The sequence below is a fragment of the Vigna angularis genome, chromosome 10, assembly GCF_016808095.1.
Source record: "Vigna angularis cultivar LongXiaoDou No.4 chromosome 10, ASM1680809v1, whole genome shotgun sequence".
Taxonomy (NCBI): Eukaryota; Viridiplantae; Streptophyta; class Magnoliopsida; order Fabales; family Fabaceae; genus Vigna; species Vigna angularis.
The window spans coordinates 22,966,950-22,984,711 of NC_068979.1; the positions used below are offsets into that span (position 1 = coordinate 22,966,950).

Consider the following 17,762-nt stretch of genomic DNA (forward strand, 5'->3'; position numbering starts at 1 on the left):
TATTTTATTGAGTTAAGTATATTTTTAGTATTTGAAAAGTGCAAAAACCAGAATCCAATATTAAAAACTAAATGTGGATATAAATATTCAGACATCACACATGTGAATAAGTGTCTTTTCACACCTTTCTTCAAATGATCGGTTCAGTGGCTGCAAGAGCACTAAAGAAGAAGGGTGCGAAATTTTTTTCAATAAATTTTTGTACAATTGAATATTTATACAACTTCAAATTTGTAAGCTTAAATTTGTATACTTAAAATTTATATGCGCTTAAATTTGCATCACTAACTTCAAACATATATTAAAATATGATTGAAAATATTTTATGTAGTTATGTGCAATCACAAATAAAAGAGAACACATTTCTTCTAATCCTTATTTCATCTTATTCAAGCAAGAGTTTTTTTATGAAAGACTGTGAATTACAAAACTTGGATCGAGTCATCTATACCAAAATTCCTATATGCCAAAATTCCTATACACCAAGATTCCTACTCACTAAGATTCCTATCCTACACACCAAGATTAGCAACAACATCCTACCTTATTCTTCATTTCTCGTTTCCAATGCTAAACATCACAATGTATTTCCAGTAATGTTTGCTTTCGATAAAATGAGCCTCTGAAAATTTTCCTACTTTGGGATTAGAAACAAATGGAATTATAAATTTCAGCAATTCTTTCCCGCATAAAGAACTGAAAAACAAGTGAAATTTCAACAATAAACCATACTTAATAATTAAAAAAAACATAAGTAATCTTCTCAGCAAAAAAAGAAAAAGAAAAATTAGGATACCAAAGCATGCGAGAAAGATCCTGAAACAGTCACACGGTGGCATGAAATCGGATGAAGATGAAGCTCTCATCGCTGGAACTCTTAATCGTATTCACCGTAGGAAAAGAGACGCAAGTGCGACATAGTAAGAAAATGAAACTTTTGTTGGGTACAAACAAAATCACACATTAGATAAAATTCTTTATATAAACATGAGTTTATATACACATAAGATACCTTCCTTGATAAGAGGTCTTTTATAGTGGTACCAAAAGCAAATCTGTGAAGGCTTAGCCTAAAGCGGACAATATCTTACCAGTATGGAGATCTATGGATATGTGTGTATATTGAACCTATACAACAACTTTTTATCGGGCCAAACCTAAAATAATGTTAGGTTTCGCGAACAAACTCAGTGTGGAGAGGGGGACAAGAAACAAGAAGGAAGAAATACAAGTCATATTACATATAAATAAGTGTCCTTTTATACTTATGATCGATCGATGACTGACACTAATAAAGAAGAAGAAGGACACACAATTTTTTTAATATTGTAAACAGTTAAATAATAAACCACATACTTGATTGGACTTATCCATTTTACACGACTGACTGTGGTCAATTCCTTATATAGTTAAACTCAGATCTCAATAATGTTGTGTCTTCCTAGTGAATCTCCTCCTCTATAAACTTAATAACTGGTATCAGAGCAAGGTTGGCTCAAACAAGTACAATGGTCTTTGTCTTTAAAGTATTCCTTACAAAGAGTTTCTGGTAAGTGTATTCCGCTAAGATGAACGACAGTACGAAAAAGAGATACTCATGGTTGGAAATGCTTTGACTCTAGAAGGGAAGTGTACCAATATGGAAGAGACTTACCTTGGAGATATATCACTATAAAAATCACGTAATATAAGAGGAGTTTATTTGACTAGAGGGAAAGTGTACCAATATGGAAGAGACTCACCTTGAAAATATATCACTACAAAAATAATGTAATATAGGAGGAGTTTATTTCCTAATGTTTCTAAATACCCCTTAAATTCTTGACGGTTTTATTAAAACCCCCTTAAATTTCTAACTGTTTTATTAAAACCGCAACTAAGTTTTAAATTTTTATTTTTTAAATACTTTTCGGTGGATTCTCAAATAAACCACTCATAATTCTTTTAAAAAATTTTAATTCCCTTAATTTCTACTTCCGCAAAATTGATCCTGCTTCATCTTCACTTCTTTCTCTTTCTTGACTTTTTCATATATTTTTTCTTTACTTTTTTTCTTTTTTGTGAAAACGTTGTTCTTCTTCTTTCCTTCCCGTAATCTCTAAGTTCATTTTCGGTTGTTTTTCACTTCCTGCCACCACATCGTAATATGGGAGCTCGTATGAAAAGTTTTATTTCTAGCCTCGATGAAGCTTCTCTGGACAAGTGCCATATGATTATCAGGAGAAGTTCACAAAATGGGAGGTTGGGGCTTGGCTAAATGCAACGAAAGGAGAATATAAGCATGTCTATCTTTGACACTTTCATTCAACTTCGATATTCATCTCCAAGGTTTGGCTTCATTGTGCCTTCATGTCTGTTGCCCGTACATAATTGGTAATTTTCATCTTTCCTTTTTTATTTTGCAATAGAATGGGGGAATGAAAATAAATTAGAGTTTCATTATTGACAAAAGTAGGAAAGAATTTACGATTTTACTCTTGAGTTTTTATAATTGATTTGGGGTTTTCTACGATTATTTCTAAATAACGCGATTTGGAATCAAACAAACATAGTGAGATAGATGAGTGATACATTGTGATGAAAATTGTGAAAAAGCATGACTATGGAGGACACTTTTAAAAGAGAAGTAAACTCATCATCACCAATGCTATGGAGCACTTCCTTCGCGTTTGAGAGATTGATAATGGTAATTCTTACGAGATTCATTTTAGAGACAAAATCAACTTTCCTTTAGCTTATTACTTGTTTAAATCCTCTCTTTCATCTTGTTTTAGTGTTTATCTATATTTTGGGTTACATTAAGTAATTAATACTCTTATCCCCTCTTTTTTATCTATTTTGATATTAGGAAGATCCTCCTTTACATTGCTTATTACTTGTTTAAATCCTCTCTTTCATCTTGTTTTACATTGAAGAGTCTTAGTGACCCATAGATCTTGGAGGGCTGCTAGGGTTTGTGGGAACACTCCCTTCTACCTCTTTGGGTTCTTCTTCTTCTTCCATGATCATTTTGTAAGCTCAAAGGCTCTCCATATTGGGGATAGATGTAACCTCTGAATTCTTGTGTATTTGTTGGATGATTCAAATATATATATGCTTTTTCTATCAATTGCCACTATTCTTTTTTCCATTCTTAAAGCTTGCATGTAATATGTTCATGGCTTGATCTTTGATTCATAGGTATGGAAATGTATGTTGTGTATCTAGAACTGAAATAAGAGTCCTAGTGGTTCATTGATCATAGGGATGGAAGATGATTCACTTATTGTCTTAGATCATAGCTCTTAATGCGAGTTTTGCTTGTTAATTAATCAAGGGATTGTTAGTTAATAAGTAAAAGCTCTTTCACCTAAGGGATTAGGGCTAGAGTAATTTTGTGGATTGAGTTTATTAATTTGATGGAGAAGAGATGAAATTGTGTATGCACAAGAGTGAATTAGTGAAAGCTAACCTTAACAATGTCACTTCATATCATTTCTAGTATATTTCATTTTAAAATGTCTTCAAACACCAAAGTCTAATTTTGTATAGTTGAAATTTTATCTTCTTTGTACTTATTTGTCAATTGATGTGTTGTTCTTGAGTTTATATGAGTTATTAATAATGCAATTAACTAGTATTATACGAATATATTGGAAAAAACACTTGATCTTATCGGTTAATAATAATAATAAAATAATAATTTGTAAAGTTGTAAGTGGAATGTAAGAGAAAACTATAACACAAATATATCAAAATATAATAAAATAATAAAATGAATTGAAATACAATAAGATAAAAAAAAATCATACTATTCGTTGATTTATAATGGAACGAAACGTTTTAAAAACACTGAACAAAATTTGTTAGAACTTTCTTAATTCTCTTACCATTCTTATACGAAACGTACCCCAATATTTACACAAAATTGAGATTAAACAAGGGAATGAAATAAACATAATCAATCTTCCAATCCACATCTTTCTCCTTCCTTTTACATTTAACATTTTAAGAAATAAAATTCAAAAGCCATAGTCATAATCAGAGTTTGACTTTTGCGTATACGAGAGCATATCCGGTGTTAGACGAAGCAAACGAATGCTCCTCTCCATTTTAAGTTCAGTCACACGTTGAACCGTAGCATTGTGTTTTTGCAAGTTTTCCAAAGAGATAATCTTTGTATAAAGATCATATTGAAGTTGTGCCAGTTGCTCCAATTTAGCAATCTGCACATCTAGGTCAATCACATTCGCACGGTTCAACTTTTCAAGCACATCGTTTGCAATTTCCTCAACCATTTCAAATTCTGTCCTGTACCACAACATCACACAGAATGCAATCTATTACAACCTCAAACATTCACAAAAATCTATTTCATGTTTAAGCAAAACTAAATAACGAAATAGAGTTACCTGTTGGCGTCGGTGCAATCCCAACCAGAAAAATTTGCTGCTTCCACCAAAGCATTCCTCCATTCTCGTACCTTCTTCTTCTCCTCAAAATGTCGCTCATGTTTGGCAAAAGCCTCAGCAAAGGTTCCTCTCTGATTCCTCACATCAGAAGGATCAATGTCATAGAAAACAGGCAATACAATATACCTTTTTGTCTTTCCACACTCAACTATTTTCACCAGTTCATCCAAACACTTAGAATCTGCATAGTTTTTGGAGAAAACAATCAAAGAGAGTTTGGATTCTTGAATAGCCCTAACATGGGTTAAGGGCATTTCTTCTCCTCTCTCAACTTTGCACTCTGTGTAGGTTTCGATATCTCGTCTTTTCAAAGCACCATTAAGATGGCTTGTGAATGTCTTGCGGGTGTCTTCACTTTTAAAACTAATGAACACCTCGTGTTTTTCTGGTTTAGTATTGGAGGAAGATGAAAAGGATGAATACATGATAGACTATGAATATGGCCAGAAATATTGAGTATGTGAAACTCTATGTCACTAGTGTGTATGTATGTAAAGTTAACCTCTTTAATGATATACTTCGCTTTATAGATTGGCACCACTCTATAACCCAGGAATAAAGAAGATCAATAATAACGGTGAAATGTCAGAAGCAAGGTCTTTGAAATTTCGTGGTTGTTGCTAATGTGAATGCATTGCACGTTGAGCACAGAAAAGTCAGCTATGCATGTGAAAAGGATATAGAACAGTCGCAAAACTCGGTTATAATATCAAGTTGGTGTCCAACCAGAAAACGTATTCTGGTTTTATGAGGTTCGCCAATTTTGACTTTTCATTTCATAGTTACAAATATTAAGAAGAAGCATGTTCTAGATTCTTAGTTGATTAGAAATGGATGAATTTACAAAATATAAAAGTGAGCGTAGACTTCACTTTAAAATTTGATATTAGAGTGATTTAAAATCTAACAAATAATGGTTGATTGTGAGATTTGTCGTGTTATCCATTTGAATAATTTATTAATATTTAATTTTATGTTCAAAATATATATATATTTCGAAGTTAGGGATATTAAAAATATATATATCCATTAAAAGTAAAGCAGATTTATGATTTTAACGATAAATTTGGCTTATATATTACGAGAATTTTTCTAAGAATAGACAAATTTAGCTTATATATTACGAAAATGGAGAGATTGTAAAAAAATTGTGTAATTCTTCACAACCCTTCAATTTTACGTAATAGGTTTTTAGTTTTCGTAATTGATTAGAACGCATTGAAGTTGTGAGAGATATGATGACTTTAACTTTTCAAATATGGTAGAGCTGAAGTCATCTAAGAAATGCAAAAAATGTATAAGAAATGCATGACTATTCTATTTTCGTAATTTTTTTAAATCTGTCTATTCTCATAATATATGGGACAAATTTGTCTATTCTTATAAAATAACTCAAATTTATAGGATGTAAGTTGATGCAAATTTTATTTTAGAAGTTGATTTTGATAAGATTGAATTAGATTTAAAATTCAAAAAGGTAATACAAAACATTATCTTTTTTTTTATTTGATTATTACAATATGCTATAAAAAAACATTTATGCTTTACCCAGGAATTCAATGCGCGTTATCTCTTTAGGTTTCTTTATAAACGTATAATAACATTATTTTTTTTTATAGATAGTGAGTCTTCTTAAGCAAAGCTAGTTTTGTTAAGCAAGACATGAATTAGACTTTACCTAAAGATTACGTTAGTGGAAAGAGATGTCATTAGTCTCTTGTGTTTTCTTAATTATCATGTTGGCTGGATAATCACTTGATCCCACAAGACTAATTAAGATTAGATAATGGCTCACTTCTAAACCTAAGTTCATCCATAGTTTATATGTCATCTAAAGGTACCTAACTAACTTGCACTTAATCAATCCTATATTAAGCGAACAGATGATGAGTAAATAAAATAAGACCGAACAATACAAACTCATGGTAATCCTATGCAACATATATATATATATATATATATATATATATATATATATATATATATATATATATTACATTATCTGCAGTTTCATTCTTCCATAAAAGTTTCCATAAAGAAAACTTCCATAAATCAGTTTAACCTTTGAAATTTGTTTCAATGATGAAATGTTTAAAATGGATGACGATTTAGAATGATTTTCATTCACAGTACTTTATTTCGAAGACCTAAAATTCAAATTATTCGAGCTTTTTAGTCTCTAAAGTGATTATAATTAGTAGTTAATAACGATGATTATACATAACTAAAACATGCATACTATAAAAATAAACGCATATATGGTATTTTTAATTTAGAGAGACTATTAAAATAAAAATAATTCTTTCGCTAGAGAGATAAAGAGTAATTTTACCATTTAATAAATAATATACTTTTTCTCGGCTTCACTAGAGAGATAAAGAGTAATTTTATCATTTAATAAAGAGTGTACTTTTTCTCGGCAAAGGCAAAATATAATAAATATAAGAAAAATGACAATGATACGTTAATACAACTTTTTTTTACAACATTTTAATACAATACATGTATTATTCTTTTTATTAAATTTAAAATATATTAATATAATATCAAATAAATAATAAATTAGTAAAAAAGTAACACACACTGTATTACAATGTTGTTAAAAAGAAAATTGGTTGAAGAAAAATAAGGACGAGTGATTTAAAAATATGTGACTTTAGTCAAACTTTATTTTTTAATTTATTTTCACTGTTTTTTTCTATGTTTGACTTAAATGAAGTAGTTATTTTCGTAGAATTTTTGAAATAAAAATGAAAGCGATAAATGAGGTTGAGAATATAGCGTAGCCGTTTTCCCACAGACTTTCACGCGTAAAACCATTGAAATTTTGAATCGTGGGGCACAGCTTAGAAAGAGTGTGATGAGTGGTAGGAAGGTTCATTCTGGTTTCTGTAATAAGTATCTTTGATGGCAGAAGAAGCTATAAGAATAGGGAGTTGACATTCACATACACACATATTCAGATATACACAGAAAGTGTTAAACCCTTTAACCAAAAACACCCACCAAGTCCATTATCCATGGCATGGTCAAGCTCTTCTTCCTCCGGAACAGCCCCTCAGGAAAAGCACGACGTCTTCCTCAGCTTCAGAGGCGAAGACACGCGCTACACTTTCACTGGCCACCTTCATGCCTCCTTGACCAGACTCGACGTCAACACATACATTGACTACAACCTTCAGAGAGGAGAAGAGATATCGTCCTCTCTTCTTAAGGCCATCGAGGACGCAAAACTCTCTGTCATCGTTTTCTCCAAAAACTACGGAAACTCCAAGTGGTGTTTGGATGAGCTTGTGAAAATACTCGAATGTCGAAGGATGAGGGGGCAGATTGTGTTGCCCGTTTTCTATGACATAGATCCCTCCCACGTGCGCAACCAGACTGGTACTTATGCAGAAGCGTTTGAGAAACATGAGAGAAATTTGCAGGGTCAGATGCATAAGGTGCAGAAATGGAGAGAAGCCCTAAAGGAAGCTGCTAATTTTTCTGGTTGGGATTGCTCTGTCACCAGGTAATTAATCTATGTCAAAGATAATCAAAATCTTAGTTAAGTTCACGCTGTTACTGTTAAGCCTTATTCATCTGTTCATGCTGTTACTTTTAAGCATTATTCATCTCTTTGGCTTAAGGTAGATTGATTTATCCTAAGCATGATCAGAATATTATGATTATATAAGTGCAGGATGGAATCTGAAGTCATCGATAAAATAGCAAATGATGTGTTGGAAAAGCTGAATCGAGTGTATGTTGGCGACCTAGATCAGCAGATTGCAAAGCTAGAGAAACTTGCAGAACTCCAATATCTGTTTTATACAAAGATAATTACCGTAGAAAACCTAGAAAAACATAACGCAACAGTTCAACGTCTCACGGAACTTAAAATGGAGAGAAGTGTGCGCATGCTTCGCTTGTCACCTGATATGCTTTCACATTTGAACGATTCAAAAAGAAATTCTAATTATTTCGACTTTTAATGTTCAATTTTCATAATATATCGCCAGCTGGTGTTATTATGAAGTTCCAAGGAAATCAGATTGTTCTTTTCAGATATTGTTGTTAATCAAAGGATGTATCAGACCAGATGCTTCCAACTCATGTTATGAGAAATTTAAATATGGATTGATGTGTTCTACTTTGATTTTGTATCAATTTTTCATATGTTCTAAGTAAGTGGTTTTAAAGGTACTAATAATTTTAAGATTTAAGGTTTAAATCTTGTTGAGAATGATAGTTGGAAAGAGAACTCAAAGTACTGAAATTACAAAGAACATGAATTCACCTCAGGATTACATGTATGTATATGCAACTAACACACATAGGATGATTTAATAAAGAGATCAAATTTTACTGAATGTTTGTATCAAATCGTTGACTAGTTTTATCAAGTAATGTTGTTCTAGGAGATAATGTGACTCGGGTTTCTTGATGATGGTGATACTTTTTAACACTATTGATACACTTATACTCATTTCTTATTTTATTAGACTAGAAATATATATGTCAAACTAATTTTTAATTTAATATTATATTTACTCCAAAACTACTAAAACTATATTTTTATTTTAAAATTTGAAATAGTTTTAAAAAATTTAAATAAAAAATATTATTTTTTTATTAAGTGTTAAATAAATGTAAAACAAAAAAATTAAAAGGTATATATATATATATATATATATATATATATATATATATATACAAATTTTCCATTTTATATTAATGATATAACACTTCTAGATGTTACTGAATGCAAAAAGTTGATAACCTGTTATTTCAATTGATAATTAATATAAAAAGTGGATATATTATTTCGATTATTTAGTACACTAATGCCGATGTTTAAAAAGAAAATAAAACTATGTGGAAATTCTTTTTATATGCATTATGTAGATCACAAGGTTTGCTAGAGATGATGACACGTGAAATTATGTTTTATGACATTTGTTTGAAAAAAGATATATCAGAGTTAATTCAAACGTTTTAGTCAAAATTACTTTATAAAGAGAAATTAGTCCGATATTTTCATAACTTATTTCAGAAAACAAAAATGGGTTTCGAACTAGAATTTGGGTATTGGTTAAGAAATTAAAAGAAGATTTTTTTTTTATAAAAATCATATGAAACGAATTAAAAATTATTGAAAAATAACGTTTTTATATAGAATAATAATACTTTAACAACATTTTTTTAACAACATTTTTTTGATAACATTATCTACATGTCATTATGTTATTGGTCTAAAATTATTCCATAATTAATAATAATAATCATAAACACCAACATAGACCAATAACTGAATAATACATAAATAATGTTAAAATATTATCAAAAAATATTGTCAATTATCCTTTCATACATTCGAACAGAACTTTTCCCGTCTGTCTCTTTAAGAAAAATGTTTCTCCCTTTGTATAAGATCAACTTTTAATTATATTTTTTGTGTATAACTTTTTTTTCTAAAATATGCTTAATTTAATTAGTAAACTTTTGACTAAAAAGTAGCGTTGTGTGCTTAACCTAATCAAATAGCTTAGTCTTCCACTTGGGGTTAGTTAATTAATGGCTGACTATTATAGAAGTAATTATTCCCCCACTCTCTAATAACTAGATTTAAAACTAGAGAAAATTTAGGCAGGCCAACTTTTTTTTATTCTTGCAATTGCTATGCCCACCGTATTAGTGTATTTTTATAGAAATAGCGGGGAAAAAAATTGAAAACACGACGTGATAAGAAAAAAATAATTATTTTTTCAGTTTTTAAATTTTGAAAATAATTAGGAAGGGGATTTTCTTATGGAGTTCATACTAAGAATTTTCTTGAAATTGTTAGCCGAATAACACAACATGGCTTTAGTGTCCTATTCATCAACTTCAACTCTCTCGTAATTGAGAAGTTGTATTCTACACCATATTTCATCATTTGTTATTGTAACCATAAAATTACATTTTTAACCACAAATATTCTCATGTTTGTAGATTATTACTCTCACTTTTCTGGCTGAGATGTGTCTAACTGAGATTATGGTGCTGTTTCTCTTTCATTAGTGCAGTTATTCTGTTGCAAAATGTAAAAGATACTTGTTAGTAGAGAAAATAGACATTGTCGTTCCGATTTTCAGGTTTAAACCATGTTATTTGTTTCATTTTTGTCATGAAGAGCGCAGTAGGAATTAGGGAGCTTGACATTATGATATCTTTACGCCTAATTCTTGTTGCGGAATAATTCAGACTGATGAACTGCATATTTTAGGAACTGATGATAATATGATCAATACATGGTGGTGGTTCCAATTTTTTATGTTGATTGTTTTACCCTTTACTCATTTTTAACTTGTATTACAAAACAAAATTAAAATGTATTTATTTCTTCAAAATTTTAATTCCAGAACTAATGATTTTTTTCAGAAGGCTGATTCTATAAGTGATTTGTAAGCTCTAGCAACATTTTTTCCCCTGAATCACTTCGCAGTTCAAATTCTGGAAGTGAGTTTTAATATTTCTTGGGATTAACTTTTCAAAAGTGATTTGTAAACCCTTTCTGGGTTAAATGAGGATAGTTTTGGAATAATAGTTAAAAAAAAGGGTGGCATCGTTAACAAAATAAGAGATGGTACAAAAATGGAAAGCATTACAATTATTTTGACTATTTACATTTCATTGAATGACATTGAAATTCTTAATAATTCATTTTGTTCATACCCATTCTTCTTCATTCATCCAATCTTCATCATCATCATTGCTATCATCATTGCTACGCTTTTCTTATTTTTCTCATTCTCAATTTTTCATGACCATCGTAGTTCTTCGGTTTCGTCAGAATTGCAGGGTTAGGAAAGAGAAAGCTATCTCCTCTGTTCGATGTCCTTATATATTTTAATTTAATATATCTAATTTATTAAGATTGAGTAGTAATAAAGCTGGAATAGCTCAGTTGGTTAGAGCGTGTGGCTGTTAACCTCAAGGTCGGAGGTTCAAGCCCTCCTTCTAGCGTTTTCTTTTCTTATTTTACATTTTAGAATTTTTAAAGTCGACTTTAAAAGTTAATGACGTGTCCAGTTTATCTGACTGCATGGCAACCCTAATTTCCAAACTCTAGCTTTCTTGTGCTGCGAGCACCATGGGCAACCGTCACCCAAAATCTTTCGAAACCTACCTCGTGACTTTTGCCCAACCTTGAGTTAGCCATCAGCGCCTCCACCAGACCTAAATCGCGCCATCTCCCACTGCGATAGAAACCCACCATGACCAATGTTCATCATCTTCTTCGCACGGTAGAACTATCACGCTGCACCTCCAGATCGCAACCTGCACACCATGGTTTCTCCACCTTCGCAAACCGCGAGCACCTGTAAGAAAAGAAATCCAGACAGAGATTCCACATCCAAATTGTAATCCTGATCGCGCAACCATGGTTTCTAAATCACGGTTTTAGGGAGCCTGAAACGTGAGGCGAGGTTGCGACAAGATGGCAGGGTAGCTGACGGCGGCCTACGGTTGCCAATGGTGCTGGCGGCACAAGGAAAGTAGGGTTTGGGAATTAGGGTTGCCACGCAGTCAGAGAAACTGTACACATCATTAACTTTTGTCTAGGGTGGCAGCTGTCCTGTTAAAAATTTGATGTCGTAACAAAAAAGGATTAAGTTGACCAGTTTTTTCAAAATTTAGGACCATTTTAAACATTTTAAAAAAGATAAGACAATTCTGAAGTCTATTTAAAATGATGAAGTCAAATTCTAAAAGTATAAGTTATAATTTTATACAAGAGTCATGATTATTATTTACAACTTCTCTCTTCTTACTTTAATAATTGTAGTTTTATTTTATTTTATTTTATTTTAACTTATAGAAGTCATGATGTTAGTATACGACTTCTTTCTTTTAATTTTTATAACTTTTTTCTTTTTAAAATTTATAGTTTTATGTTTTTTTAAATTTTTATATTAATTTTAAACTTTAAACTATTTTTTATCGGATCTTTAAATATTTTTTATGGTTTAATAAATCTTGTAAATATAAATTTAATAATAAAATTATCTGATAATTTAAAAAAAAAATTATATAAAGTTAAGAAAACATACTAAATTTTAAAAATTAAAACAAATCAAAAACATTTTTTAATTCATTAGTTAAATTATTAAAATATATTTCAACATAAAAAATATATGATTGTATAAGAATTTAAAAAAGATTAACAAATTTAAGAAAAACTATTAACTATATTATTAAGAAATAGTTTATATATGCATTACAAAAGTAATAAATTTTACTGAAAGTTTTTTTATCAATGGTTTCAAAAACATCCCAGAATGAATAAAATTATTGATGTTTGGATAATTTTCCGCTATTTGATTGAAAACTTCCATTAACATTAAATAATTTATTTTTTCAATTATTTCTTACGGTTTTTAATAAAACAAACTTAAAAGTAATTTAATGTCTTATTCACTTCCTCCCTCTTTCTGGTGTCTTTTCATTTTCCGAAACCTAAAATTCCTCAATCTTTTTTATAACGCCTTTTCATTTATATTTATAGAATTCGCAATTCTTTATCTTAATTTTTCAAATTTTTATCCGTTAAGCCTCTTACCGCCACACAGTTCTGTCGTAAAGCTTTAAATAATATAATGACCATTTATTAAAAATATTTAATAAAAATATTAATTTTAATAAAAATATTTGTATAATATTTATATATAAATTAAATTTTGTTTAAATTTGAAAAGAAATAAAATTATTTATTTAAAAAAAGTCATAATTAAATTAAGAAAATAAAAATATAGAAACTAATGCAATAACACATGTCATTATAATAATATATGACATTTTTAATATCACGTCACACTATTATTGTTACATTATTATTGTTATGTGTTTCGATAGATATTTTATAAGATCGAGAGACTAACTTTTCTGACGTGTCTTCCTTCCTTCCGAAAGCTGGGATCGCCTGAACTGCTTGTCTTTCTTCTGTCTGAGCCGTTCGGTTGACTTCCGTCTGGGTTGTTCGGTCACGTCAGTCTTGGGCGTTCGGTTGCCTTCTTGCTCCAGGGGGGAGGTACCTGCAAAAGATACTCCGACGCTCAAGTTAGGCGTGAATTTGAAGAACCTTGGTTCTTAGTTGAGTATTTAGTGAAGGATTATCACTATTGAATGTTTGGGTGTTATGAAGTGTGAGTTGAACGTACTTGGCTTTTGGCCTCGACCTTATATTTATAAGTTGTCTCATGGACTTAATCTAGCACGAATCCAATAAAATAAAAACAGACTTACCTTTAGATTCGGTCAGTTGCCCATAAACAACTTATCGATATCTTTAATAAGATATCTTTGATTATTTTATCATCTACTGAACTATTGGCCCAATAACTTAAACGTTGACCCAATTGTGGCCCAATCTTTGATCTGTTTGACTGTAGCGGAAGAACCGAACGGTTCTGAGTGGATAGACCGAATGATGCTGAATGTTAACCGTTCGGTCTCCACTAGGTACGATACATTATGCCCCCCAAGTCCGAGTTAAGCATTCGGCTTTAGCCGTGGTTAACTATAGGACTTATGAGTTTGAGGGAGGCTATTTTTAGTCGTTGCTCGCTGCTGCCGAAACAGTGGACTTTATAACTTCTCTTTTAAACTTTTCAATAGGCCGAGCGGCTTATGATGGGAGTTCTTTTTAGAACTTGTTTTTCTTTTCTGAAGAAAAATAACGATCGAATTTGAAGTGTCAAAAGAATGTAAATAATTAGACTAACCCATTTTATAAGGTTGAATGGCCAAGCGGGCAAGAGTGCTTTATTAAAGACGCTCGGTTGAGAATGACTGTTCCTCAACTCTTGGTGTTCGACCTAGGAGTTCCTGAAGAACTTCCTAGTGAAAGGGCTTTACCTCTCGGCTTTGTGACTTTGACCTAGGAGTTCTTCCTAGGGAACAGGCTTTACCATTCGGCTTTGCACTACAAGTTCCCAGAGAACTTCCTAGGGAGAGGGCTTTACCTCTCGGTCGAGAGGGATTTACCTCTCGGTCGAGAGGGATTTACCTCTCGGTCGAGAGGGATTTACCTCTCGGTCGAGAGGGATTTACCTCTCGGTCTTCAACATCCTCGAGAGGGATTTACCTCTCGGTCGAGATGTATTTACCTCTCGGTCTTTGAGCTAGGAGTTCTTCCTAGTGAACGGGCTTTACCGTTCTGCTTTACACTAGGAGTTCCTGGAAAATTTCCTAATGGGAGGGCTTTACCTCTTTGCCGAGAGGGATTTATCTCTCGGTCTTCAACATCCTCGAGAGGGATTTACCTCTCGGCCGAGAGGATTTTACCTCTCGGTCTTTGAGCTAGGAGTTCTTCCTAGTGAACGGGCTTTACCGTTCCGCTTTATACTAGGAGTTCCTGGAGAACTTCCTAATGGGAGGGCTTTACCTCTCTGCCGAGAGGGATTTACCTCTCGGTCTTCAACATCCTCGAGAGGGATTTACCTCTCGGTCGAGAGGGATTTACCGCTCGGTCTTTGACTTCAACTTTCTAGCGAGAGGGATTTACCTCTCGGCCGACAGGGATTTACCTCTCGGTCTTTGACTTCAGATTGTTGACGAGAGGGATTTACCTCTCGGTCTTTGACTTCAGGTTGTTAGCGAGAGGGATTTACCTCTCGGTCTTTGACTTCATCGTTGACTATGAACTTCTTTAACGAAATTGGTAACCAGTGACTGAGCATGAATTGCCTGGTTTTATTTATTCCATAATGAAAGCATAAGAAAATAACAAAAGTCTAAATCAAAAATTTAAACATGACATTAATAGAGTTTTGGATGCCTCTCCTCAGTTGATAATTCTATGAACCGATCGTTCACGACGACGACTAGGACTGCGACTATAGCCTCGGCTTCGTTCGTCCTTCCAATATGTCCGTTCGGGACTTCTTCGCAAATATCCTTCCCTGGGGGGCTTCTTCTTGCTTCTTGTATATACCTACGAAGATGTCCTGCCCGAATGAGACTTTCTATTTCATTTTTCAGCGTAATGCATTCTTCTTTAGTATGTCCATGGTTCTGATGGAAATGGCAGCTCTTCCTTTCGTCTGCGTTTTTTAGAGATGGTTTCGTTCGGAGTGTGAGAAGTTCAGTGTTTAGGGCTTCTTCGAGAACTTTTGCCCTAGGTGTGTTGAGGGCTGTATAATGGTTAAACTTAAATGTTCGGGGAAGCTCCCCACTTTTATCATTATTGTCGAACGGTCGCTTGCTGTCCTTTCTACTTCCGCCTACATCAGCTTCTTGTTGTCACTTTCTTTGTGAGGTTCGCATATCCTCCATGCGGATGAATTCAACTACTCGTTCTTGGAGTTCTTCCATAGTTTTTGGTGGTCGTGCATACAATTTTTCAGCAAAATATCCTGGTCTTAGACATGAAGGCAAATTGGTGATGATAAAAGAGTGATTGACCTCTTTAACTCGCCGTGCAGTTTCAGTATACCTTTTCATAAAGGCCTTTAAAGTTTCTCCTTTCTCCTGCCTAGTATTTACCAATTCCGTCGGTGTTACCTCCTGTTTATGATTGGAGACGTATTTCCTTCTAAAGAGGGTTTCCACAGTGGCGAAGCAATCCACTGTGTTTGGGGGAAGAATGTTATACCACTCTAATGCCTCGTCCTTGAGTGATAAGGAGAAGGCTCTGCATATAACCGGATCACTGTCCGTGTAGAACGCCATTGCATTGGTGAAAATCCTGAGGTGATTGTCGGGATCTGCCGAGCCATCATACTTATCTAATACATGAGGATTCTTCTCTGGCATTGGAGTTTGCATGATGGCCGCCGTAAAAGGGAGTAAACTAGAGGGCCGACCGCTTTGCGGGGGGACGATTCTCTCCTTCCCCGACCGTTCGGGTCGGTGTGTTGAGATGGATGCCGATTACGACTTCCATCGTTATCATTTTGATGGTTGTTACCCCGTTCGGTTGTGGACTCCGAGTGCTGAGCTGACCGTTCGGTGCGGCCTCGCTCTGCCCTCAATGCTGCAATCTCCTCTGCGTGCTTTCGCTGCATCTCTTGCTGTGGTTGCGTCTGTGCCTGTATCTGTGCTTGCATCTACGCTATCAAATCTCTGGTGTTCAACTGTTCCTCCATGCTCCTCGTGGTCACCATTGGGTTTGTCGCTCGGCCTCAAAATGTTTCGGTAAATATTTTATAGGACTGAGAGATTATGTAATACAAGATCAATTTGACATGTGAAATTTTTTTATTTTTTAAAAAATATAAATAATATATTTAAATAAATATTAAAAAAAATAAAAAAAAATATCAACTAACATGTGAGACTCTATTAACTGTCTTAGTATTGTACTAATGACAAATATATGATTGCTTCAATTTTTTAAAAATAAACACTCCATTAAAACAAAAAAAAAAAGAATAGAAGAACCAATATGCGACTTTAAAAAAAAAAAAATTAAAGACCACTCAAATGATTAAATCTCAAGAAGATGACACCGTACTAAAAATAATTTTAAAATCTTTTCATAAATACTCTTGATTAGTATAAAATTACTTGATAAATTGGAGTAGTAAATGTTTCTTGCTGACAAATTAGTATGTCATGGTAATTTATCAAAGAAAATTATGTTTTAATCCAAAAGTATTTCTATAATAGAAATATTATAAATTAAAAAGTGAATATATATATATATATATAATTCTTGTTTCAATTTTGAAACATAAAAAATAAAAATCTCTTCATAATGTTTTTATTACTTCTTACTTTATTTTTTTCTTTCGTACAAACCATATTTTCTAATGTCTAATTTCAAATGAATCATGAATCGTAATATTTTTCATATTACGAACAACAAATACAATATTGTTGATGGATGGTATGCAACAAATATGAAAAACAAATTTATGTGTTTTGAGTTTTCTGTTGAGAATTCAAATATCTAGAAGTCATATTCTAAATTACCACCGTAAATAACATTTAGAGAAATAATATTCAACTAAATCTATTTGAAGAATTATTTTTTAAAAGGATGTTATTTAAAAAAAAATATTGCGTTTTGTTTTCTTTTTCTTTTTTTATCGACGTGTTTGGTCTCTTGATGTTCCCAAACTAGTTTGCACTCTTTGAATCTCCCAACATTGACACTGGAGACTGAAAGAAAAAAAGAAGACAAAATAAGAAAATCGAAAAAGGGTGTGTGGGAAAATGAAGGCAGAGACATAAATAATTTGATAGATTAGTCACACCTCTTATTGAGGCATAATTACGTGTCGTTTATTCAGAGAGTCGTTCTACTTTTTTATCCTTTTATAATTTTAATTTTTTCATTTTTTA

The 17,762-nt window shown here is 32.4% G+C and overlaps 1 protein-coding gene, 1 non-coding gene and 1 pseudogene across 2 annotated transcripts; 2 read left to right on the forward strand and 1 right to left on the reverse strand.

Moving 5' to 3' along the window:
- Positions 1-3,934: 3,934 nt before the first annotated feature.
- On the reverse strand, positions 3,935-4,969 carry LOC108345313 (disease resistance protein RPV1). Its single transcript, XM_017583904.2, has 2 exons — positions 4,392-4,969; positions 3,935-4,290 (listed from the first exon to the last, which is right to left on the reverse strand). The coding sequence occupies exons 1-2, from the start codon at positions 4,874-4,876 to the stop codon at positions 4,002-4,004; spliced, it is 774 nt and encodes a 257-aa protein (XP_017439393.1). The 5' UTR covers positions 4,877-4,969; the 3' UTR covers positions 3,935-4,001.
- A 2,344-nt stretch (positions 4,970-7,313) lies between these two features.
- Positions 7,314-8,583, forward strand: LOC108345245 (disease resistance protein RPV1-like; annotated as a pseudogene).
- Positions 8,584-11,364: 2,781 nt separating this feature from the next.
- On the forward strand, positions 11,365-11,438 carry TRNAN-GUU (transfer RNA asparagine (anticodon GUU)). The gene has a single exon. It is a non-coding gene; the product is annotated as a tRNA-Asn (tRNA).
- Positions 11,439-17,762: the final 6,324 nt, after the last annotated feature.

Coding starts and splice junctions, on each gene's coding strand:
- LOC108345313 (XM_017583904.2), bottom strand. CDS start 4,876: ATGTATTCATCCTTTTCATCTTCCTCCAATACTAAACCAGAAAAACAC. Junction 4,291..4,391: donor GATTGCACCGACGCCAACAG/GTAACTCTATTT, acceptor GTTGTGGTACAG/GACAGAATTTGAAATGGTTG.